Here is a 26,607-nt window from a genome sequence, read left to right on the forward strand (position 1 = left end):
GGCCTTGTATGCCGCGATAAGGGATTTTAGCTTCATCTGCTGAGGATATTTTATAGGCGAATAATGTATTTGCTTTTATGGAAGATCACTGTGGCTGCAACTTGTAGAATAGGTGGAAGAAAGCAAAGTTAGACAAAGCCTGCTACAGTAATTCAAGAAAGATATAAGGATGCATTGAAATAGGGCAGTGACAGTGTGAGTGTTGTTCTCATAGAAATTGGGTATCAGTTGGACACCTGAGAGAGGAAGGAAGAGTCAAGGAGGGTGCTCATTGATGACCCTTATAGTAGGGTTATCATGCTTAGGGTAGGTGCCAAGTTTAGTGTTGGACGTGCAATACAAAGAATTGCACTATATCCTGTACCCACGTTCACCAGATGTTAACGTTTTACCTTATTTGCTTTATAGTTTCTATCTTTTACCATGTGAGTGAGTGAGTGTCTGTGTGTGTGTGTATTTCTATTCATTTGAGATGAGGTCACAGACCTGATGCTCCTTTACCTCTAATTCACTGAATATTCCCAAAAAATAAGCCATCCATTTAAAAAGCAAGAAGCTAACATTTATTTAGCATAAATTGCTAATCTGGACCGTATTCAGATTTTGAAATTGTCCCAGTAATGTTCTTTGACGTGAAATAAAACTTCCAGATCTTGAATTGCAGTCAGTTATCATGACTCTCTAGTCTTCTATAATCTGGAACAGTTTTTAAGTCCATGGCTAGTGGGTATTTGAATGGTTTTGGAATTAGGCACGTGGATGTGTGGGAGCAATGTTAATGCGGGAAACAGATTTGTGGTTTTGGTCCTTGGACCACAGTGTATAAATTAGAACTTGGGAGCTGACTGTGGGGAAATGGGCTTTCTACTGTAGACTGGAAAGGTGGAAACAGATCTATTACTCAAAGGCACCTTGGTGTTGATCCTGTTTTTTTACTCCAATTGATGAATTAGTTTATTTGGTTCAGGATCCAGGTCAGCCTGATGCAGAGGTACAGATAAATAGTTATATAGATGTATAGATATATCTCCATCCTTAAACAGAAGCATATACCTGACTGTGTAAGCTCTTCCTGCCTGACAGTATAGCACTCAGTGTAAAAGAACTTTGGCAAAAAATTGAGCTGTTTACATCTACGTTGGACACACAGTGTCACTGCTAGGTGCTTACCTCTGTCAAGGACTCTAGGGAACTTAACGTTCCTGCTCTCTGTAGCCATCTTGTTAACAGTACGATTCCATATTTCTGCCTACTTACATTCATGAACGCTTTGTGTGTGTATTCCATTTTTTTACATATCAATAGGCACCTGAAGTGATGTATAAATCTGTCTGTTAGAAGAGAAAATGACACTAATACTTGTCAACACTTATTCCTCTGTGTTGTATTAAACCTTTAATTAAAGAATGTTATAGAAATATAGGTTTTTCTTTTGTATCCCATACTGGCTGTTTTTTTTTTTGCTGTATGCGGGCCTCTCACTGTTGTGGCCCCTCCCGTGGTGGAGCGCAGGCTCAGCGGCCACGGCTCACGGGCCCAGCCGCTCTGCGGCATGTGGAATCCTCCCGGACCGGGGCACGAACCCGTGTCCCCTGCATCGGCAGGCGGACTCTCAACCACTGCGCCATCAGGGAAGCCCTGGCTGTTGTTTGTATTTTATGTCTGTAGGACCTCAGCTGTGTAGACTGGAGACGTGATCTCTGTGTGTGCAGGTTTGCTCAGAAGTTGATGCCTCCATGCAGTTGTGACTTTCAGTTCTAGTTGTTTATTGCTACGCTTCTAGTCGTGTGATGGAGGGGTTAAGAAGCAGGCTTTGTCATCTGCCTGGCCTGGATTTGAATTCAATTTTGTGAATTGGGGCAAAGTGCTTAAATTTTCAAGATTCCTTTTTCTCTTTAAAATAGGGATAATATTATCAACTCTTCATAACTTCTTTTCAGGTTTAAATGAGATCATACATATTAATAACTTGGTATAGGGAGCAGCACAAATTAAAAATGCAAAAGCAATAGCTGATATTATTTTATTTTCTGCTATCTGTTTGGTTATTACAGTCTATTGACCCTCAGAGTTGACTGCTCTATTTATTTCATGTTTTCTCAAAAAATATTCTGATGTCTCCCACAGGATTTTGTCTCTACAATTATCCGTTTACTGGACAGCCCCTCGACATCCATCAGAGCAAAATCCTTCCTGGTTCTTCTGTATATTTTGATTCATAACCACGAGATGCTGCTGCTCAGCTGCCAAGCACGGTAAGATTTTCTCTGACAGTTTCACCAATGACGTCAATTTGACCCCTGCTTATTAGTTTTATTAGTAGTATTTCTTGGCCCCTATGTACCTGGTATTCAAAATTTTTTTCCTAGATTTTTCCAAAGGTTTAATGTTTCACTTGTCACCTCAGCTTGGAAACACTGAAGCAGGATGTTGGGAAGTGCTTGGAGTTTCGAGATCTGAGTACAGTCCAAGGCAGGGTGTTAAAGTTGGTTTTGGTTTACATTTTTGCAAGGCGTTCTTGACTGGTGGTTTGGTCATAGTTCCGATTTGTGTGAGCTTCTGGAATGAGTAGCTGAAAGCCCAGAGGAGCAGCCTAGAAAAGCGGAGGAAGAGGCAGGGCGAGGATCAGGAGTACATGGACTGGTTCTCGACTAGGCAGATCTCTCACTGTCTCTGGGTCTCACCTCCTTCCTCTAAAAGGAGAAGCTGTTCTGATGCACCTCAGGTTCCCTTCATCTTTTTTTTTTTTGCGGTACACGGGCCTCTCACTGTTGTGGCCTCTCCCGTTGCGGAGCACAGGCTCCGGACGCGCAGGCTCAGCGGCCATGGTTCACGGGCCCAGCCGCTCCGCGGCATGTGGGATCTTCCCGGACCGGAACACGAACCCGTGTCCCCTGCATTGGCAGGCGGACTCTCAACCACTGCGCCGCCAGGGAAGCCCCTCCCTTCATCCTTTGATGCTTCTCGATTAACGTTTTTGAAACTGTCTGGTCCGTGCTCTTGAACATACGGTTTATCACCTATTTCTCAATCTGGCTTTTTACTTGTTGTAGGATACTGGGGAGATCCTAGAATTGCTGAGATGGATCTAGGTTAGGAACTAGAAAACTTCTCCTGGAAACAGAGAGTAAATGTTTTAGGATTTACGGGTCAAGAAGCAAAATTGCTAACACATATATATGGAATCTAAAAAAAAAAAAAAAAAATTGTTCTGAAGAACCTAGGAGCAGGACAGGAATAAAGACGCAGATGTAGAGAATGGACTTGAGGACACGGGGTGGGGGGAAGGGTAAGCTGGGACGAAGTGAGAGAGTGGCATGGACATGTATATACTACCAAATGTAAAATAGATAGCTAGTGGGAAGCAGCCACATAGCACAGGGAGATCAGCTCAGTGCTTTGTGACCACCTAGAGGGGTGGGATAGGGAGGGTGGGAGGGAGACGCAAGAGGGAGGAGATATGGGGATATATGTGTGTCAAAACTCAGATTTGTTTAGGCTTTGTAGATTAAAATTAATAATATAAATTACTTTCAAAATCACATAGGTAGCCAGTCCAGACTATGGAAGAATGGTTGGTATTTTTTCCTTTTTGCTTTGCAGCCCAGGTATTACACTAGTGAGCATATAAAATGCAATGTTGAATATAAAGGTATGCGAAAGGGAGGCAGACTTCAGGTTAGCGAGATGTTAAAATTCTCTGTGATGAGTTTGTATAGCAAACTCTTCTCCCTTCCACACCTGTGCCTTGAAACTCCGCTAGCACCTGTGTTTCCGAGCTAACCGTGATGCTGCCTGTCTGCCGGAGAACTGAAACCTCATATCAGGAGCCCACGATAACCTTTGCTACATTATGTAGATATTTTTTCCTGCTTACCATCATCACCATCAGCCTTTTCTGGATTAAATTTCAGCACGGTTTCTATGATGTCAGCTCTGAAATCTATCTCGTACAACAGGCAGTGAAATTGAGCTGTCAGGGTTAGATAAAAATGATATAATAGCCCCCAAGTGTTCACCTATTTCTCCAAACGATTTCATACTCATATTGAAAATGACAGGAGATAAAACAGGGTCTTGTGTGTCTCTAGAAATGATAACCCTCTGAGGGATGAATGGTCTTGTAAGTTCATTGTGTAGGTTTGCTGTGAGCCAGCAATGTCAATGCCTCCTGATGGATCAGGTTTTCCTAGAGGTTTTTTGTTTGTTTCCCCATAGCATTGCTATTAATATGGTAATCAGTGGGGAAAAAATCTGCTTTGATCTTAAAAGATTTTTTTTTTTAAAAAAGAAACGTTTACTTTGTATAATTGGTTAACTGTGTGGGAAAATATTTTCTCAGCTTATACCATACAAAAGTCAATTCCAGATGTATTAAAGAATTATATATGAGAAAGAAACTGTAAACAGCTGGAAGAAAATATGTTTACATATGGGCAAGGAGAGCTTTTCTGAGCAGAAAAGGATTGAAAGAAACCATGAAAGGAGATAGTGATAGTTTAGCTATATGTAGTTTAGAAACATTTATATCCCCCGCAAATCATAAATAAAATTTCATGGTAAGAAAATCTGTGAATTATTGCATCGTATATAACACAGAGTTAATCTGTGTACTGTAAAAAAGATTCATAAAGATATTCAGCTTCAAGTCTAATCAGAGAAATGCAAATTAAAATGATAACCAAATACTGTTTCTATCCATCATAATGTCAAATTAAGGGAAGAAACCTTGCACTGTCTTATATCCAAAGTACTATCGTATATCCAAAGTACAGTTACAGGGGCAACTTTTAGCCAGTAGGTGAGGTTACCTTTTTGAGGGCATTTAAAAATGTGTATCATGAATCCTTCTGATTCAGAAGTTGCACTGTTATAAATAAACTTGAATCACAGATTCGTACTTTTCTGGGGATGTCAAGTACCTGAAGGATCTGAACCAGCCTTTTCTTGGTTGCTTAGATTTTTGTTAACTTTAGCTTTTAGATATGGAAGTACCGTGAGGCTCTTCAGAGAATCTCCTGGGTAGCCCCAGTCTGCACTGTTTGACAGCAACGTAATATTCCCTTGGTGGTGATGAATCACTCACTCTTCATCAGTAGAGTAATCCTCTTCATCCGCCAAAATGGAATTTTTGCTGTGTCTTCTGGTGGAAACCTTTCTTCCTTGGACCCCTTCCAGCAGAGCTCAGGGTCATGGAGACTGGAAGTAAAAATCTTGTGAGTGGGCTATTAGGTATAATACTGAGAGGCAGTCACTCCCACTTCTGCCCCTTGATTACCAGACCTGTGTGTTTTGACTGTGGGGAAGGCAAAAGCATATATTTTGTTTACTGGTTCAACGCATACACTTTGTTGTTGTAAGGTAGGACCCAGTTTTTCGTTGTGTTGTTTCCCAGCTGGCAGCACGACTGAGTTCGCAGTCGGCCATTCCTCCTTTCAGTCAAGCCAGGTGCCTCTGGGTGATGGCGTACTTGCTGATGGGCAGGTTTAGTGGGCTTGAGCGTATTACCACCTTTCTTTTGCTATTAATAAGTTGCTTGATCAGATATAGTGTTACATTGATTATCATGATGGTAAATGAGGTATTTCTTAAGTCTGTACTTAGTGGCACTGGCAGAAGCATGTGGCAAGGACAGCGAGTCCATATTCAGGGTATAACGATTCCAGCGAGGAGAGTTTACTGCCCCTTTTGTACACCAACCTGTTGCTAGATGACTGGCTGTTCCCCCCAGGATATGGGGCCAGGCTGAGGGCTCAGCACTGGTTTCTTGTGTTGGCTGGAGCGGCAGAATCTAGGCCGTCGTTGATGAGGAGCATTCCTTACATTGAGTGTTAGGATTCTAATGTACATTTTGGGGAGGACACACATCTTCAGAATATAGTGACCCAAAGATCAGGGTCGTGATTCACTTATTGATGCTTCCCTGGGGCGCCATGCATCAGCCCTATTTTCCAGGCACCGAGAATATCAGTAGACATGCTAGGTCATAAGGCTCAGCATATGGCAAAGCAGCTTACACTGCAAGTTGGAATTGCAGCAGAGCCTTTATTCACTCCAATCCCATTAAAAACTATTAAATTTATGAGTCTCTCAGATAATGAGTCCGAGGGACACATTCAAAGGTGGTATGTATGTATTGCCTCCTAAGTTCACAAAGCCTACGTTTTGGGTCATAATCAGTAGCAGACGCAATAACTTGTCTTTGACCTGGAGGGATAGCCCAACATGCTGTAGACCACTGAGCCCTAGGAACTTCATTGAGGGCTAGTAGGCCATGGATTTTTATGCGGTTTATCTGTCTCTCCCATGTTTTACTAAGCCAACTGAAGTGCTTGCTGCTACCTGTTTCTCAGATCCAGTCAGCCTCATGTCATCAAAGTGCCAGTGCGCAAGTACAGGTGTGATGTTGGTGGGCCATCAAGAGGATGTAGACCTTTGCGGACTGTTTTGATGGCCAAGAGCAGGATCGTTAGCATAGCTCAAAGGCAAGGCAGTGAACTTTACTGTTTGCCCCGAATAAGAAGCAAACACGTGCTGGCAGTTCTTCCAGATGCATACATAGAACAAAGCCTTTGCCAGGTCGGTAGCGAGTACCACGTCAGGGCGATGTTGATTTGCTCCAGTAGAGGTACCAGACCTGAAACTGCAGCTGCAGTTGGAATCACAACCTCTTTATATTTTGGATAATCCACACAGTCATTTTCTAAGATTGTTCACAGACCAGACAGGCGAATGGGGATATGATAGATTTTATCATCCCCATACCTTTCAATTTTTTTGATGTTGGTATCCATTCCTATGATTTGGTTTTCTATGGATATGGGTTACTATCTTTTTTAAAGAGGGGACATGCCAGGGGCTTCTGTTTGTCCCTTTTTACCATAATAGCCCTCACCGCACAGATCAGATGGCCAATGTGTGGATTCTGCTAGTTGCCAAGTATGTCTATTCCAGTTATAAATTTAGGAGCTGAAGAAATAAGCATGGAGTAGGTCCATACATGTGGTGTGTCAGTGTAATTTGAATTTGGACCAAAACTGACTATAGCCTGACCATCGCAACCCAAGAGACGGTAGCTTTCATTACAAACAGAAGTGTTGGATGATGAGTTTGTTGAAGATCCCATATTTATTTTTTTATTAATATTTTATTATTTATTTATTGAAGTAGAGCTGATTTACAAAGTTTCAGGTATACAGCAAAGTAATTCATTTATATATACATATATATTTTTTTCAGATTCTTTTTCATTATAGGTTATTACAAGATATTGAATATAGTTCCCTGTACTATGCATTAGGTCCTTGTTGTTAATCTATTTTATACGTAGTAGTCTGTATCTGTTAATTCCAGATTTATCCCTCCCTCCCAAGATCCCATATTTAAACTACAAATTTTTCCTTAAGGGGGAAAATACACTTATAAGTTAAAGGATGTGCAGTAGATACATAAAAATGTGTTTAGATTGAAGTGAAGCAAAGAAAAGCATGGTGTCTTGATTTTCTGGAATAGTATATGGTTTCAACAAGGAACTGTTTGTGAGGTGGTCCAGGGTGAATCCAAGTCGGATAGATTAGCCACAGTTTGCATCTCATGTCAGCATCATACTGCACATGGGGAGATCTGCAGTAGAAATAGACAGTGGAGTAGTCCATTGATGGGCACCGAGCCCAGTAGGACCAGAAGGGGAGGGAGGATGTCTCAGGGGGGTAGGAATGGGGGTGGGGCAGAGGTGAGGGCATCCTGGAGGAACCCGGATTAAGGTAAAGCAGGGGGTGTGGCTTCTTCATTTTTAAACCCCGTATAATTGATTTCTCACCATGTGAATGTGCCATCCTCTCAATAAGAGACTAGTGGAATCTTGTCTGCGGTTCACACCATTTCCAGGCAGCCAGCTCTTCTCTGCTCTTGAGCTCCCTTCTGTTTCTCCTGTTCACCTGCATACTCGTAACTCCTAATTGCCCGCCTGGCTGACTTCCTCTCTCATCATTTATCTGTGCCATTGCCAGATTCATATTCCTCAAATGCCACTTTCATGACGTCATTCCTTTGCTTTTTCCTTCAGTCTCCCTGTGACCCCTCTCCTCTTAGTTACCGTGGCCTTTGTTCCACGTTTGCTGATACTAGTTCCTTTAAAAATGGTTCATAGCGTTGAGAAACTCACCTCTTCGTATCAGCTTCGAAGTGTAAACTTGTTCCCCTGCCATTCAGAGCTTAGGGTTCTGCTGGGGTTCTCCTTGCTTCCCAGGCACGTTTTTCCTTCATGTGAGCCTGGGCCTTCCCTTAATGCACTTATATCTGCACCATCATCCTTAGGAAATTCTTTGAAGGTTCTGGCTGTGAATGGTGCAATTTCCTGTTTTTCGGGATAATGTGAATCTCCTTTGGGAATGTGAAGAAAAAAAAAAAAAGGGAAGTATAATATTTGGGTTCAGTTGGCCAACTTGAACCAGAATTTGCCTCTGTAGTTACAGGGCTCATGGTAGGAAGTTAGCATACATTCTTTGCTTTTGTCCCACCTCAGTCTCTTCTTTGCTGGTTCTCCCTCTTCTGCATCTTCCTGGGCCCTCTGTTTCTCTTACATTGCTATCCTAATGTGATTTCACCTAATCCAGTGGCTTCAAATACCATCTATTTATTGATATGCACCTGTATGACCTCTCTACACTCCAGCCTTATATTATCTTAACATATTCAATGGCATGCCCGAGAGGAATCTTCAAGTTGCCATAAACGAACCAAATCTGTTCCCGAAGTCCACTTCCACTGCCAGACTCCCCCCATCTCAATAATACTTGGATTACTGTTCAGATCGTTTATCTTTTTAACTTGATATCTTTGTAGACCACTAAGAAATAACATTTGCAGTTCCATCGTAGAACAATTTTGAAGTGTTTATGGACACTACCCTCAAATGTTTCCACATTTTATTTCCTTCGTAGAATGTGAATTCTTTTACTAACTAACGTTCCGCTGTCAGTAAAGTCAATTTATTCTACTATAGCCTGTGTAAACACATCCTGTAATGTGAAGGCGTCAGGGAGGGCATGAAGAAATGAAGCATCATTCTAGACTGAGTTTTATATTATTTATAAATATATTATTTATAATATATTATATGGATCCCTTCAGTCTTTTATTTCTCCCAGCAGAGGTAATAGATATTTTCTTATGTGTTAACAGTCTGTGCTAGTGGTTGAAAAGTGAGTCGTTTTTGCCTTAAAGAGATGGTATTTCATACTGTCGTAATTAAGTAGCACGTTATTAAATTTTGTAATCGATAATACAGATTTTAGAAAAAATTGACTCCTTAGAGACAAGTGTGAATTTACTTTTTATACTCTGTAAACTTTGATGGGATTTCTTTTGTATTCTCTGATTTCCAAAAGATAAACATTTCCATTTTCCCTGCCCTCTGTTTCTGGCAACCCTGTTATTTATATGGAGGATTTCCAGGCATAGGGAAAGAACCACTTTTGAATCATCTCAGTCTCTGGTTGGGTTAAGGTGATCCAGGATTATATGTAAATCCTGTCTCGGGAAGTCTAACCCTAGGCCTCAAAATATCCTTCCACTGTTTACAGACTGTGTGGATAGAGTCTAACGCTCATCAGAAAGTACTCAGGCGTATGAGAAGATAAGATGATATGATACAAAAACCAAATGAGATAAACTACAGTATCCCCAGGGGTTACAATGGAGTTAATCAGGTATAGACCTTAAAATAACTACGATCAGTATATTCAAAGAATTTGGAAGATGGAGAATTTCAGTAGACAATTAGAACTATAAAGACAAACAAAGTGGATGTTCAGTAACTGAGAGGAAGAACTCAGTGGATTGGGTTAACTGCAGATTAGACACAGCTGAATAGAGAATTAATATACTGTACTCAAATCATCTGGGATCAATGGAGAGCAACAAAAGGATGGAAAATATGGAGAAGAGCAGAAGAGACAGAAGAAAACAGTGGGGAAATGATGGTTTTTAACAATAAATGGTGCTGGATCATTTTGGCATCAATATAAAAAAAACGCTTTATCTCTAAATTACACTGTACAAAGGAGTTAATTCATGTAGATTGCACATTGAAATGTAAAAAGATAAAACAATAAAATTTCCAGTAGATCAGACACATGAACATTTCTTCATTACCTTGGAGTTAGACCAAGAGTTTTTAGCAGGACACAAGAGCACTGTCATAAAGGAAAGTACTGATAAATTGGATTGCCTTAAAATTAAGAGCTTCTCTTCATCAGAATGCATCACTAAGAAAGTAACAAGACAAGCCATAGAGTAGGGAAAAGTATCTGCTATACACATAATCGACATGGGCTCTTAACTAAAATATATAAACAACTGAAGGGCAGATAACCCAATAGAAAACTGAGCACAGACTTGAACAGGAACTTTACAGAATTGGTTTTCTTTGAATGGCCAATTAATACCTGAAAAGATATGTTCATAATCATCAGGAAAATGCACTTTGGTCACAATGAAATACCAATGGATGTCCTGAAGCATGGCTATAATTAAAAAGCCTCATAATGCAGAATTGTGGCAAGGATGTAGAGGAACTGAAATTCTTATACCTGCCTGTTGCAGTGTGAATAGACTTAATCACTTTGGAAAACTGATCATCAGCAATGCCTATTAATCTGAATCTAGGCATACCTTATGATCCAGCAATTTCACTTCCAAACACATATCCAACAGAAATGTTTCCATGCATTCAGCATAAGAAGTGCTTGGCCATATTCATTAATTGAAATAGCCCCAATGTCCATCAACAGTAAAATGAATAAACTGTGGTATATTCACACACTGGAATACCACACAGCAAGGAAAAAGAATGTAGATGAAGATCTGCAAATATAATGTCAAACAAAGAAGACATGCTCTCAGATAACTGGTAATATTTAGTCTGGTGGTTGAAGAGTTGAGGGAATGCCAACCTGTTCTAGAAGTACTCAGCGCATGGGCAGATTTTGTTGACTTTGAGCTTCACACCAAGATCATCTCTATGGGCATTTTGACATGAACTTTAGCATCAATATCTCTAGGGTGTTTCTCTTGGGCCAGTTAGTTTCGCCGAAGTGCGTTGCAGGTGTCAGCCTGGAGGGCAGGGACCTGGCTGCCTGGGTCTGGGGAGCCACCCTGGGGAAGGCGGCTGGAAGTTCTAGTATTCATTGTGCAGAAATTCACCTAGTCTCCTGGTTTTGTTTGGTGGCCACTTCCTTTTTTTTTTTTTTTGGCTGTACCATGTGGCTTGTGGAATCTTAGTTCCTCTACCAGGGATTGAACCCGTGCCCTCAGCAATGAAAACACAGAGTCTTAACCACTGGACCGCTGGGGAACTCCCCCGGTGGCTCCCTCTTTGACTTGGTTTGCTTTCTCCTAGTCTAGAAACTTTCTGTTTGACTTTCTTTAGAGAATAAATCTCCAGACTTCCACGTGTGTGCAAGTCTGGCAGTAGTCACCTAGATTCATTGGGTAGAGGAGGTAATCTACAAATCAAACACTTTTTAATCAGATTTTGCCAAATATTTGTACTTTTGCTCCCTTTCCTTCACCCTTCATTTTTAGAAGTATCTTTTCAATGCATGGTACCAGGGCAAGTGGTTATCTACTTGGAAAAACAGTGGAATTAGATTTCTTTTGAAATCCATATGATAAATCAGTTTCCAGTGGATTGAAGACTTCCGTGTGAAAGACACTCAAAGGAGAAGAAAGAGAAAGAAGGAAAAAAAAAAAAGGAAGGGGAAGAGGGACAGTTCTGGATCATATAAATAATGCCTCCAAGTCAATAACAAAAGATCAATAACCCGTGGGAGAATGTGCAAAAGACCGGAACAGGTATTGCACAAAAGAGAAAATATGAACAACAAAGAAATATCAGAATATGCTTACCATATTAATAATTACTAAAGTTCGCATTAACACCACAAATATAAATGAGTAAAAATTGGATACTACTAGATATTGATGAGGTGGTTGCTCAGGGGGACTTGTACACTGCTGGTGGGAGTAATTGGGACAACCATTTTGGGAAACCGTTTGGCAGTGCTGTGAAGTGGGACATTTGAGGTTCCATTTCTTTTTTTTTTTTAATTGAAGTATAGTTGATTTACAGTATTGTGTTAGTTTCAGGTGTACAGCAAAGTGAGTTATACATATATATGTGTATATATCTATATTTTTTCAATTCTTTTCTGCTGTAGTTTATTATAAGATACTGAATATAGTTCCCTCTGCTACACAGTGAGTCCTTGTTGTTTATCTGTTTTATACATAGTAGTGTGTATCTGTTAATCCCATACTCTCAATTTATCCCTCTCTCCCCTTCCCCCTTTGGTAGCCGTAAGTTTGTTTTCTATGTCTGTGAGTCTGTTTCTGTTTTGTAAAGAAGTTCATCCCATTTATAATGAGAAAACTGAAGCTTTAAAGAGCTTAAGAAATTTGGGCTTCTCTGGTGGCACAGTGGTTGAGAGTCCGCCTGCGGATGCAGGGGACACGGGTTCGTGCCCCGGTCCGGGAAGATCCCGCATGCCGTGGAGCAGCTAGGCCCGTGAGCCATGGCTGCCAGGCCTGCACACCCAGAGCCTGTGTGAGCTTAAGAGATTTGTTCAAGATCACGCTGTTAGAAAGTGCTAGGGCTGGGAATTATAGCCAGATTTGTTGAAATCTCTGTCAATATTATCAAGTTAAAAGAATGACCCTACTGAAGGAAAGGAGAAAAATAATCTAGAAATCATAATGGGGCACAGGCCGTAATAAAGTTTTGGGGTACTGGTGTGGTATTGCTGTTGATTTACCCCTTTTCTAAAGTCAGCCTGACTCTTGACTCAGTGAGAAGATGGAGGTCTATAGCTCTTACAGAAAGTGGTAGTCTGTTTGCAGGGCACACAGCATTTATCACCTGGTAGCATATCCTGTGTAATTGAGCATTACATCAACTAAAAATTTTTTTTAAAAAATTGGCTGTGTAGAACAATGATACTACTTCATGTTTTCAAAACATTTTAACTTAAGTTTTGAATAGGTAACTCCTACTCATGGTTCATAATCCAGAAAAATTCAAAAAGTAAGAAATTACACGTCATGCTCCACAGCCCCAGATTACCACCATACGAAATAAAGCGTTATTATTACTTGCTTATTCATCCTTCCAGAATTTTTTTTTAAATCCAAGCAAAAGTGAGTATAGATTATATTCCTCTCTTGTTACACAAAAGCGTACTATTTTGAACTTTGCTTGTTTTACTTAACGTACCTTGCGTTTTTTCCCCAAAATATATGTAGAGCTTGCTCATTTTTTTGGTAGCTTCATTGTAACAGTGGACTGTATTTTATTTAACCAGTTCCCTTTTGCTGGACAGTTTCCGCCTCAAATTTTTGCTGTGTGTCATATGTATACAGGTATTTTAATAGGAATTGGAAATGTTTTTTCCCAATTTGTCTTAAAAATTTTTTAGCTTTATTGAGATATAATTGACATATAGAATTATAAGATATTTAAAGTGTACATCGTGGTGCTTTGATATATGCATACATTGTGAAAGGATCCTCCCATCTAGGTAACACATCCGTCACTTCACATATTTTCTGTTTTTGTGTTTGGTGAGAACATTTAAGTTTTACTCTTAGCAAATTTGAACCGTATAATACAGTGTTCTCAATTATAGTCACCAGGTTTTACGTTAGACCCTCAGACCTTATTCATCTTGTAGCTTAAAGTTTTGTACCCTTATACCAGCTTCTCACTATTTACCCCAACCCCTGGCAACCACTTTTCTATTCTTAGTTTCCTTTGAGTTTGACTTTTTTTTTTAGATTCCACATATAAGTAATACCATGCAGTGTTTATCTTTCTCTGTCTGGCTGATTTTAACTTAGCATAATGTCCTTAAGTTCCAGCCTTGTGTTGCAAAGCAATGATAATTCCATTGCATGTATACACCACATCTTTTTTTTATCCATTTATCTATTGATGACCAAATGGGGGACGTATTTTTCCCCAATTTATTTGTCTCTTGGTTTTGCTCATGGTATCTTTTCCTAAGCAGAAGATTCTTTTACTTCTTATGTGATCCAGCAGTATAATCAAACAGTAGAATTAAGAAAAAGGCCTTGGGGGAAATAAGGACCAAGGAATTGATGTAGAGAACTAGGTAAAGTCTTACAGCAATCTCAACAGCCATATGTATCTATTCAGCTGATGTTTATTGAGCCCTTATTTTGTGTCAGGAACTATGCCCATAAGTGCAATGATGTTGTGGTGAGAAAAATCAGATACAGTCCTTGCCCTTGGCTATTTTTAAATTTACTGGAATGACAAACAGTATCAGATAATAAAAATATATCAAGAAACTGCAGTTAGGTAAGGGCCTTAATGCTATGAGACAATGTCATAGGTTTAATTTAAGAAGTCAGTGAAAACTGCAGTGAATTATGGAATATGTATAGGAGTTCACCGGCAAGGAGCGGAGAGAAAAGCCATGCAGGCAGAGAGGCAGTACCTTGTTGCTGGGGGAGGTATTGAGTTTGAGGGACTGTAAGAAGAACAGTATGACTGCCGGGGAGAGAAAGCAAGTGGAAGCTGGAGAGATAGTTGGGGGTGTTGTAAGTTATGATAAGGAGTGTTAAGAACTCCCATGTTAAGAAGAGTGGTGTTCCACTGAAGGGTTTTAAACACGGGAGCAAGGTGGTGGACAAGATCAGTTTAGATGTAAAGCGTGTAAGGGTTAGACAGAGTAGAAGCAGGTAGGCCAGCTAGGAGGCTCTGGTCATAGAAGAAGGAGAAGGGAGTTTGGAAGCTTGCATTTGGTGAGGAGTGGAAAAGTGTGATGGTTTAAGGAGTATTTAATGATTGACTTGGTGTGGGAAGTGAGAGAAAGGGCGGTGAGAAGGATGACTCCTGGGTGTCTGGCTGGTAGAGAGTGACGCTGTATGGTGGAATATTATATTCTGAAAGACAACCAGTTTTGTTGGGATGATAATGGTGTTTTTTGGGGATCTGTAGAGTTAGGAATGCCTTTGAGACAAGCAAAAGCAGATGTCAAGTCAAGTCAGCAGTTGAATGTACAGGTCTGTAGCTTGAGACACTAGGTTTGGGCTGTACATAGGTGACTGGAAAATGTCTGTGTAGGTAGGTGGTAAATTAAATCATGGGTGGGGATGAGATGACCTGCGTGAGATGGGTAGAAAGGAAAGAGTAGTGGACCCAGAACTGAGTTTTGATAGATTTGAGCATTTAGGAGCATGAACCAACAAAAGACCCAGAGAAGGAACAGCTAAAGAAACCAGAGAAGGAAACTAGAACCGTATGCTGTCATGATGTGTAGACGAGCAGGAGTGGCAGGTGTATTGAACCCTGCTGAATTGTTCAGACAGGTGAAGGCAGACAGGTGTCCATTGGCTTTGATGTCATGGAGGTTGTTGGTGACCTCAGAGCAAGTGATGGGAATGAGAGCACATTGTGGTGGGTTGAGGAAGTTAGGAGGAAAATTGGAGATACAAGGTGTAGATTTCCCTTTTAAGAGGTTTTACCGAGAAAGGGAGGAGAGAGGCAATGGGGCAGTTGGTAGAAGGACGTGAAAAGCGTTTTGTTAAATGGGAGAGTGTGAATATATAAAAGCAGAAAACGAGTAATTGGCAGTTTTAAGATTCTGAGAAAGTGGAAGGGAATGTGATCCAAAGCACAGTTGGAAGGAGAGAGAGGTCTGCAGTTGTGATGGGAGGAAAGGAGCCTAGGATAGGACGCACAGTAAACTGAGAATTAGGAAGAAGAGTTTTTTTCATGATGCTCTCTATTTTCTCTCTACAGTAGGAGGCAAAAGCACTCACTGAGAGTCTCATGAGAGGATGGAAATTTCAGGGTATAAAGAGAAGAAAAATTTGAAGATAGACTGGGAATAAGTCGACCAGTGAAATGTAGTTGGGTCACTGGTACTGTCCAGTGCCACTGAGTATTGGTGACATGCATTTACAATAGAGTGAATCTGCCCCATATTTAACTTGAGCAGGCTCTCTGCAGATGTACAGAAAGTATATAGATCATTGGATTCATCCAAATCGTTTGGCTGCTTGGGTGCAAAGAAAAGAAAGAGGGCAAGAGTGTAAGTGAAGAAGTTCTGATGGATTGGGAGAAGATGTCATGGATTCAATTAGTGGAAGTTCCCAGCAGGCTGAAGAACTGTCACAGTGCAAGATCGTGCAAGTAGGAATAAGAGCAGATTATGGTCAGAGGGCATGTTTATAATACTTAGCTTGGAGGGGATGCAGTTAAATGCCGGAATCTTTAATGTTGGAAAAGCTGTTCAGCAGATGGCGAGACTGGGCAGGGAGATATCGCGACCCATCTTGGGGAACCGAAAAGGAAGATGGTATTTTCTGGTCCCGCTCCTTAGCTGGGCTGATGGAACAGGTGTCAACTAACCAAACTTCTGATTTGGTTTCATTCCCAGGTGTTTGCTAATAGGGCTCCAAATAATAATAAGCAGGAAGGCAAAAGGCTGCATAAATCTACCAAGAGAGCCACGTAAATGCTAAGTGTTAAGATTTCAGTGTACGTTACGTGTGTGTATTGTGTCCAGAACCACCCCTTTCCGGTTTATAGTGGGAGTTTTTGGAAGTTCTGAGAAGTAGAAGTTGGGTGGGATGAGTGATTGCAACAGAGCTGGAGAGATGGATAATGGCAAGGGAGTCCAGCAAGGGAGATTGCTGTAAAGGGGTCTTTGAAGTCAGGGGACTCGTTGACTTTTAGAGAGTTTCGGGGACTGGGAACTTGGGGAGTGGGTCCAGCAAAGGGAAGGAAACGTGGGCCTAAAACTTTTCAACAGTACCCTAAGTAACGAGACTGATGGTTCAGTATGTCCCCTAGTTCTGGATCGGAGGCAGTTGGTTCAGAGATTGATATTTAATAAATGCCAATTGTTTGAAGAAGAAATAAGTTTGTTGAGACAGATTTCATAAAACCAGTGGACAAAAGGGCATGTGAAATCCAGATGTTCAGATAGTGTCTGCTATCTATATCACCCAGTGCTGAAATGAAACTTTTTCTTTGGATTTATATACACAGTTTAATGAAAGAACTGGAATTTATATGACTCGCCTGGGGTTCAGAGCAAGTTTAAGACTGATGACCAACACAAGTGCAGACAACTTGTGGTTCTACTTTGAATCTTTAGAACACCAAAGCCCTCTCCTCTCCAGTGGCTTTTGTTTGCCTTTCATCTGTCATCTGAAGAATGTGGTTTCCTTTCATGGGCCGGAGGCAAATGAAGTCAGGGCATTGTTTTGTAATACATCGGCAGAGAGATTCAAAGTTGCCTTATTTTCTCTCTGCATAAATGTTTCGATTTTTCGAAGGCAAAAATAGACTGTGCTTGACAAGTTGCTCCAAATCTAAATGTCAACAAGATGGGGACTGTGCCCCCTGGAAACACTTGCCTTGGTGGCATGTTCGGGCAGGTGCTATCAACTGTTTTATCATGAGAGGTAATCTTTTGCATTTTGCTGTGTGTAGACTGGTGATGTACATCGAGAGAGACAGCAGAAAGACCACTCCAGGCAAGGAACAGCAGAGCGGCAATGAGTACCTGTCCAAATGCCTGGACCTGCTCACCTGTCACATCGTGCAGGAACTGCCGCGAATCCTGGGTAAATTGGAGTCTCGTCCTCAGGCCCCTTGCTGCTTACCTTTCTGCGACTTGGCATTTAGGCATCCCTTCTTTTTTTGTTCTTGCCGTTTTTTTTTTTTTCAGGCGAGTGCAATGACACTTTTTCTTGAATGTGTAGTTTCAAAATTTGAATGTGCCTTATCTGTTTTCATAATTATTTTGTATCAGTGACATGAATGAGGCAATGAGCAGGCTAACGGTTACACTGAGTGTCATCTAGCAGTTTTGGAAAATAGAAGGAAAGCATTTTAATTGGTTAAAATTGGACTTAGGCTATCATTTTAGGTAACTTTTCTCAAGATTTCTCTCTGCATAATTCTGAAGAAAAGCTTTTTCCTTCAGGTTATAGCCACAAATTTATTTTTTGTTAAAAAAAAATTAAAATGCATAGGCATTAACATTTAATATTAAAGAATTTTGATATTAAAGTTCAAAGTTTGAAATTTTCTTTGGTCTGAATAAAAGATGAAAGTAATAATGATTTGCAAAGGATGTTTACTACAGCTAACAAAATTGGTTATTCCACTGTTACTTACAGACATGAAAATAATCTAAGGAATGCGTACGCGTACGTTTAGTTTAAATCTCATTCCATGCTTTTCCAGCAGATGTAGCTATAAACCAGGAATGTTTAAAATGTTAAATTTGACCCAACCCATTATGGGAAAAGATATTTAGGTGCAGAAATTCAGAATATTAAATCAAAGTAATGAAAATATCTTCATGGCTGATTTGACAGTAACTTTTTGCTCCTTACTAATACTGTGGGAGATTTTTGCCTGTTAATGACTGAAAATAGAGCATTTCAAAATTTATTTGGATTGTAACCTTTTTAAAATCTGCAAACCAAAGGCCATGAGCTGGTCAATTGATAGTTGAGTTTCTTATTACCTGACTCGTCCTATCTTAGGAGATGAGGGATTCAGGTATCCAACAAACAAGTTTTATTTATTATTGGACTTGCCATCCAATGAGAAGTATTAGGAATTGATATCTTATTACTACCATCCTGTTCTATTGTTAAAAAATTCTGACCTATAATCTGTTCACTTGTAATTTTTTAATAACTTTTTTCTGTTTACATAAGTAATGAGTGCTCATGGTTGAAATTCGGAAAGTGCAAAAAAAAAAAAGAAAAAAATCATTTCTATTTTAAATTTCTAGGTGAGATATCAATTTTATATCCATCCTGACCCCAGAGGCCACAACTTTCTGTTGTAATGTCAAGAGTTGTGAATAAAACAATGCAGCTTCTACCCACTTCTTTTATTTGGAGATTAATTGCCTCACTCAGCAGTCCCATTAGTGTTCAACCCCCAGCCAGTGGTCCCTACGTATCTGTGGTCTCTAACCTCACGTGTGCTCTGGGGTGTGCTTCGCAGGTGACATTCTGAACGCCTTGGCTAACGTTTCTGGTCGTAAACACCCATCCACAGTTCAAGCGAAGCAGCTGAAGATGTGTCTCCCCCTCATGCCTATAGTGCTTCACCTCGTAACGTCTCAGGTAACATCCTGTTTGGAAAAAATGTATATAAATGTGACTCCCTTCTTTGTAAACTGGAGCTGAGAAACATCAACTCAGACAAAACATTTTCATTTTTCTTTTGTACATGGCTTTCGGGATTTAATCTGTGGAAACTTTCATCACACAGGTATTTCGACCTCAGGTTGTAACAGAAGAGTTCCTTTTCAGTTACGGAACTATTCTCGTGAGTAATGCTGAATCCTTCACGTTCCTAATAAAAATGTGGCTGTCTCTACTGTTTGTGGGATTTGGTGTCAGAATGAGGTAATTTTAAAGTCTTAGTGGTATTTATTTGTCTCTAGGGAAGTGACCTTTTTATATTTTTATCTGTTGACTGTAAGAAAATTTGACATTTGGAGGAAAAATACATTCTCTTCTGATAATGCACTTTGTTCAGAGACAGACCCAAGTAGCGTAAATAAGTCCATAGAAAACATTTTCATAGATTTTGATATTAAACAGCATGAAAAAATTTAAAATAATAAATTAAAAAATTTTTATATATTTATATTTAAAGTGTGCACTTTGATACACTTTGATATGTGCACCCCTACGTTTATAGCACCACTATTTACAACAACCAGGACATAGAAACAGCCTAAATGTCCACGGACAGAAGAATGGATAAAGAAGATGTGGTACATATATATAATGGAGTGTTACTCAGCCATAAAAAAGAATGAAATAATGTCATTTGCAGCAACAGGGATGGACCTAGAGAGATTATCATGTTAAGCAAAGTCAGCCAGACAGACAAATATCATATGATGTTGCATATATGTGGAATCTAAAAAAATGATACAAATGAACTTATTTACAAAACAGAAGCAGAATCACAGACATAGAAAACAAATTTATAGTTACCAAAGGGGAAGATGGGGGAGGGATAAATCAGGAGTTTGGGATTAACATATACACACTAATATTTAGAAAATAGATAACCAGAAGGGGCCTACTGTATAGCACAGGGAACTGTATTCAGTATCTTATAATCACCTATAATGGAAAAGAATCTGAAAGAGAACAGATTTATACATATATAAAAAATGGAATTCTGGGAATATAGCATCATCATTTACTTTGGCTAGCATTGTTGAGTTTTGTGCAGTATCTCTCTTTGTGATGGTATTTCTCTAACTTGAGCTCAATTTTTTTTTTTTTTTTTGAGCTCAGTTTAACCTTGCCTTTAATTTTGAAGAGATGAGTAACAATGAAAAACAAATCATCCTATTATCTTTCACTTTGATTTTTGCTCACAAAAAATAGCCTCTTTGGTCAAGTTGTGGCTCGTGAATTATGTTATCTTTTTCCCTTGCCTGGAATAGTTACAGTATGTACTATTGATAAAATGGGGAGCTGTACAAAGGGTCACACAGCATCTTCGGTCTTACTTTGATATTAATAATAAACAGTGAACGGAGATTTTCAAAATGCCATGTCATATAGGTATCTAGTTAAAATGAAGTAAACATCTCAATTTTATTGCTTGTTTGGAATAAAAAAAATGATAGCCACCCACAGGTGAGAATATAGTTTTCTAGAAGAGTCATCATACGGTGAAGTATGATGTTTTGAAGTATGAATGTTGAGAAGAGAGGTCACTGATTTTTGTAAGCAGTGTGTTTAGTCAGTGCAGTACGGGTCCTTTTGTACTCATTTTCAAAGTGTTATCATCCTTGAGTCCTGAATTCTACGAAGCACATAATTTTCCTAGTACATTCATGAATTTGAAAATTATTAGAATTTTGTCTGCCACCTCCTTTAATTTGCTTTTTAATCGTTTTAAAGGACAATGTGGGCATCATTTTTAGCAGAACTATAATTCTATATTTGTAACTCCACTGCGCTAACATATTGATGCCTGAAAAGAGTAATTTTGCCCTTGTAGCCCACCTTGGAACATTTTGGCACAGTGATCGTTTGGGACAGATATAATTGTGTTCATTCTCTTTATTTTTTCTCATGTGTAGTACTTTTCTGGGCCTACATTAACTGAGTACAATTTAGGTTTTCAAGGAACTACCAATATAAAAGTCCTCCAATATAAAAGTCTTTGTGGGCTTTAGGGAGACCTCATCTGCTCCATGTAACTCATCTGCTTCCACTGAGAAAGGGCCTCCTCATCTTCTTCTCCCAGGGGTGGGTGTACCCTTTGAAGGTTGGGGGTGTTCTGTAGGGCTCTGTATGGGTTTTCTTAACAAAAGCACTTTCAGGGCATAGAAAATAACTTGCCTAGTTCAAAGGTAATTGTGATACTGAAAATTCTTTAGCAGTCTTTTCCCTGATAATGTCGCTCAAGTACTGGGAGTTCATACACATAATGAAAAAGGTCTTTTGGCTCTCTTTGGACCATTTTCCTGGTTTGAGTCATGGCCAGTCCCAGAAATCTTTTGTTATTTTTCTTACCTCATCTGTTATTTGGCCTTAGCTGTGTGTTCATCTTTCTTTACTCGGTGTTGATGGCACTGATGAGACACTAGTCCAGGGAGAATAGTATTGGCTAAAATCAAGGACCTGGATTTAGTTACCCACGCAGCTCTAGTGTACGTTATGATGAACCGTTGAGAGTTAGATGTTGCTTCTGTGAGTTGATTCACAGTCTACTCAGAAGATGCCACAAATACTGTTGAAGTCACAGTGCCCCTCTGGTGCCGGAGGCATAGGCAACTCCCCGGCAGCCTACAGCCCCTTAGAAGTTCATGGTGTTCATTTGCACAGTAAAGCCTCTTGAGTTTTCTGCTTTAAAAGAATTAACTTTACATTTTGCATAGGCAAGGCTTTCCTGAAGTTGTTTGAGAGGTTTTGGGTTTGTTTTTTCTGGGGGTGGTGGTGGTGGGAAGGTTGCACAGTTATAAATGTTTGTAGGCCAGTGTGCAGAATGGCTTTGTGGAACTGGCCAGAGCACAGTGCTTCTCCCGTCCTGGTGGTCTGAGGGACCAGACCATTCATGTGTATACACTTAGCACGGTGTTGTGAAAGCCCTGTTGTTCTACCTGGAGGTAAATTATTAGTTTTAGTGTTTCTCAGAATGTGTCTGGTTGAGTAGCTACTGTATTATGGCAGGCCTGTTGTCCTTTTATATTTAAAAAATACACCTTAATTTGAGGTATCCAAGCTTGGTCCACCTTTAGTAGCTGTATACTTGGACTTCTGCTGAAGGAGCTCTCCAGGAACTGCTGGCCTGCCTCAGGTGGTATGATCTCCCCTCATTAGAAGGCTCCTGACGGCACAGGCCGGAGGGGGCATTGGAATTGTGTTTCCCATTGGCTTCAGTTTTCCTACTGGCACCAGGCATGGTTTGCCTGTTAACCTATAGACATCTTTTATCTTTTTGGTAGAAAAATTCAGGGTACTTCTTAGATGGAGGTATGAGTAGAGGAATTAACTTTTTGTAAACACTTCTTCTTCCCCAAGTAAAATGAAGTTTTGGTCTCCTTATGTTTTAAAGAGGCAAGTGTTTGGAAGCAATTTAACAGGGCACCTTTAAACCATTATTAAGCTTTCAAAGGGTCCAGGCCAAAGAGAACTACATAGCTGATAATTTCTATTTTCACTTCTTATTGGCAGAAGCAACGTGCCATTGTATCTGCCTCCCTCTCCAGTTAAAAAAAAAAAGTACCTAGGGATACTTTTAGCAGGGAAGCATCTAGGGAAGTGCTATGAGGAAGTTCTGCGGTTAATTTCACCATAGTTCTTTCGAGCCTCGGTTGAATTGGGCTGAGAAACAGGAAGTAATGACAGGAAGGAAATCTGTTTGAGAACTCATGATGTGTATTATCCTTATGTTCACTGTGTTTCTTGTGTCCTTCTGAAAGTGCTCTTGATTAATGAGCTGAGGAAGAGGACTTTGTTCTTAAGTTCTGGCCTCATCAGTTGATAAAAGTACAGTGGTTGTGTGGTGGCTATAGTTTTCTACAAAAAGACATCAAAATTCAAATTTTCAAATGAAAGAAATGATAAAATTATTGTGATTTTTCACATAAGAATATAATTACAATCTCTGTCATTGATAAATCTTCACTCATCCTGGGCATTGGGATGATTATTAAAAGACATACTCCTGCCCTCTACAGATTTTTATTTATTTATTTATTTAACTTTATTGTTTTGGCTGTACTGTGCAGCTTGTGGGCTCTTAGTTCACTGACCAGGGATTGAACCCGTGCCCCCTGCAGTGGAAGCTCTGAGTCCTAACCACTGGACTGCCGGGGAATTCCCTGCAGATTTTTATTTTAAGTGAATGTTGTTTTGTTGATAGATTGTGACTTCACTTGTAGCAGATAAAGCAGAGAGAGTGTACTCTTGTATTTTTAAAAAATATACTGTATAATTATTTTTTTAAACATCTTTATTGGAGTATAATTGCTTTACAATGGTGTGTTAGTTTCTGCTGACTATATACTTACTCATTGCCACACGAATGTTCTTGTTGTAAGGTTTTTTCCTTTTTTTCCTTTTCTTTCTTTTCTTCCTTTCTTTTTTTTTTTTTTAATACAGACCCCGAATTGATATACCCACCTTGCTTTGAGAGCTTATTCTCAGCTTCTCTGAAGTACTGAATAGTAATGCAGGGCACTGGTCTGCCCTGGAGGCACAGCTTTCCCTTTTTCTCTCTAGATAGGGCCATTTTTTTGCCCCACAGTAAGTGCCCATCCTATTTGTTCCCCTGCTAAACTCCCAGCTTTGAAGCTCACACCCTTAGAAGATGCCCCATGTACTGTGGTCACCTACAGATTTTTCTGGGTCATTGCTTCTCACTCAGAGTCTTTTCGCACTGTCATTCTTAGAGAATCGGATATCCCTAGGGAGGGTCCTTCCAACACCTCAGCCTCTCAGCTCCTCAGCCACCTCCCTCCCCATGAGCTTGTCTTTCCCTCCCTCCGTTCCCTCCGCCCATGGCCTTATATTCAGCGTCACTGCTCTCTGGGTCCCACACCTAATTTCCAGCTCTCTAGCCCTGCTCCCCATCTCCAACAGCCGTTTAATTCCTCTGAGACTTAAATTGGCCTTTTACCACTTTGCACTCACCATCCTGCCCTCCCTGGGCCCAGTGACTTTTCTCTTTACTCCCCTTAGAGTCCCTGGTTCAACCCCTATCACTGCCACACGCACCCGTAATCCCTCTCCTGTCTCTTCCTCCGTTGTCCTCCTCTGGCAAACCCAAGTCCTCGTTCAGTTTAATTCTCTACCTACCCCACCCCTGCTTTGAGTGACTAAATATGGCTAGAGGAAAACACGACGAAAATAGCTGGTCTCGCTTTAAATTCATGACTGCTCCTCTCAAACAAGCCCTGTCTGCAGACTGGGACATCTAGTTCCTTTTCCTAATTTATACACCTTCGCGCTCACCAAATGACTCTTCATACGTTCCCTCCTCTCCTTGAATCTGCAATGCCTCCTGCCCTGTCCTCACTCTCACCTGATTAATTCCTGTTACACTGAGAATGAAGAAGAAGGAATAGATCCAAAGAGATTTAAATTGGTAAATCATTGAAACATTCAGTAGGGATTTTTTTTAAATTAAACTGGGGAAGTATAAGGAAGAAAATAAATTGAAAGAACCCTATAGTTTCACCATCTAGAAAACCCTTGTCGCTGTTAAAACAGAAAAAAAATTAATGCATGTGCATAGCTAGAAAATTCCAACAGTGCAGAAAAGCAGAAAATGAATAGTGAAAGTGTACCTCCTGGGCCGGTAGTCCTCCCCAAAGGGAGCCTCTGTGAGTGGTTCCTGTGACTTCTTCCTCGAAAATTTTTGTTCACATCTATGTTTGTATATTATCTATATATTCTTTAAAAAATTATATAGAAAGATCATACTATAAACACTGTTCTCCCTCTTCTTTCTTTACTTAAGTAAGCTATTGACATTTAAGTAGATTTATTGAAGTCAAAAGACATCTTTTTATGAACTCTTTTCAACATCAAATCCATATTTATTCAGCCAAAGTTACGTGCCCATGTTGAAATGTTATGAAATTATTTCAGCCAAATTATTACGAAAAGCTTACAGTGCCTCTTTTTATTACTTATCATGTTATTTCGTTGTTAGTCTTTTTTGCTTTAGTTATAGACTGAAAAAGAGAATTCAAGCATTTATAAGACATATGCTTATTACAGAAAATGTAGAAAATTATAGTGATATTGGAAGAAAAATATCACCTATGACTATCAGTCGTTAACAACCATTGGTAACATATTGTTGTTTACTTAGTGTTTTCAATTCATGTATATGCATTTGTGTGTAGAAATCTACGTATGTATATATAAGATATGTATATGACTTATACCAATACATGTGGTTGAAACTATGTTGAGTATATATAGATTTGTATTCTTTTTTCCATTTAACATTGTATCATAACTATTTTCCCGTATCTTAAATTTTTTTTTCACTTTTTTTTTTTTTTTTTTTTTGGCGGTACGTGGACGTCTCACTGTTGTGGCCTCTCCCGTTGCGGAGCACGGGCTCCGGACGCACAGGCTCAGCGGCCATGGCTCACGGGCCCAGCTGCTCCGCGGCATGTGGGATCTTCCCGGACCGGGGCATGAACCCGTGTCCCCTGCATCGGCAGGCAGACTCTCAACCACTGCGCCACCAGGGAAGCCCTTTTTTCACATTTTAATCGCTACATACTGTCCCACCTGTACGAACTGTATACAGTTTGATATCATTTCAGTAAAGTTTAAAAATACTGAAACAAAAATAGTATTTAGAGACATATGTATATGTGGTAAAACTATTAAGAAATGCTGAGGAAATGATAAATTCATGGTAGTGGTTATCTCTGGAGGAATGACAGGCAGGTGGGATGTGGGAAGCTCATGCAAAGAATTGGGAATATCTTAGTTCTTAACTCGAATGGTAGGTTTAAGAGTCTTTATTCTTTATAACATAAAATCTATCTGTATATCTTCTTTTGTGTATGTTATATATAGTCTTGTTTTTTGAATGTTTGAATTTTATTTTATTTTTTTATACAGCAGTTTCTTGTTAGTCATCCATTTTATCCACATCAGTGTATACATGTCAATCCTAATCTCCCAATTCATCACACCACCACCCCCCCACCCCCCACTGCTTTCCCCCCTTGGTGTCCATACGTTTGTTCTCTACATCTGTGTCTCAATTTCTGCCCTGCAAACTGGTTCATCTGTACCATTTTTCTAGGTTCCACATATATGCGTTAATATACGATATTTGTTTTTCTCTTTCTGACTTACTTCACTCTGTATGACAGTCTCTGGATCCATCCACGTCTCAACAAATGACCCAATTTCGTTCCTTTTTATGGCTGAGTAATATTCCATTGTATATATGCACCACATCTTCTTTATCCATTCGTCTGTCGATGGGCATTTAGGTTGCTTCCATGACCTGGCTATTGTAAATAGTGCTGC

At 39.9% G+C, this 26,607-nt stretch overlaps 1 protein-coding gene across 12 annotated transcripts in view; it reads left to right on the plus strand.

Moving 5' to 3' along the window:
- ULK4 (unc-51 like kinase 4) overlaps positions 1-26,607 on the plus strand; it is a 518,222-nt gene that overhangs the window by 128,310 nt on the left and 363,305 nt on the right. For all 12 annotated transcript variants that reach the window (XR_016394710.1, XM_089919133.1, XM_022563634.3 and 9 more), the window contains 4 exons: positions 2,128-2,255; positions 17,528-17,661; positions 19,064-19,185; positions 19,334-19,390. Coding sequence is in view for 11 of the 12 variants with exons in the window: in XM_089919133.1 (XP_089775259.1) it covers positions 2,128-2,255; positions 17,528-17,661; positions 19,064-19,185; positions 19,334-19,390 (441 nt within the window). In the remaining variant the exon portion in view is untranslated. The remainder of the gene's footprint in view (positions 1-2,127; positions 2,256-17,527; positions 17,662-19,063; positions 19,186-19,333; positions 19,391-26,607) is intronic.

The sequence above is a fragment of the Delphinapterus leucas genome, chromosome 10 (assembly GCF_059928025.1).
Source record: "Delphinapterus leucas isolate spDelLeu-1000000601 "Yukka" chromosome 10, BTC_Dleu_Yukka2, whole genome shotgun sequence".
NCBI classification, from domain to species: Eukaryota; Metazoa; Chordata; class Mammalia; order Artiodactyla; family Monodontidae; genus Delphinapterus; species Delphinapterus leucas.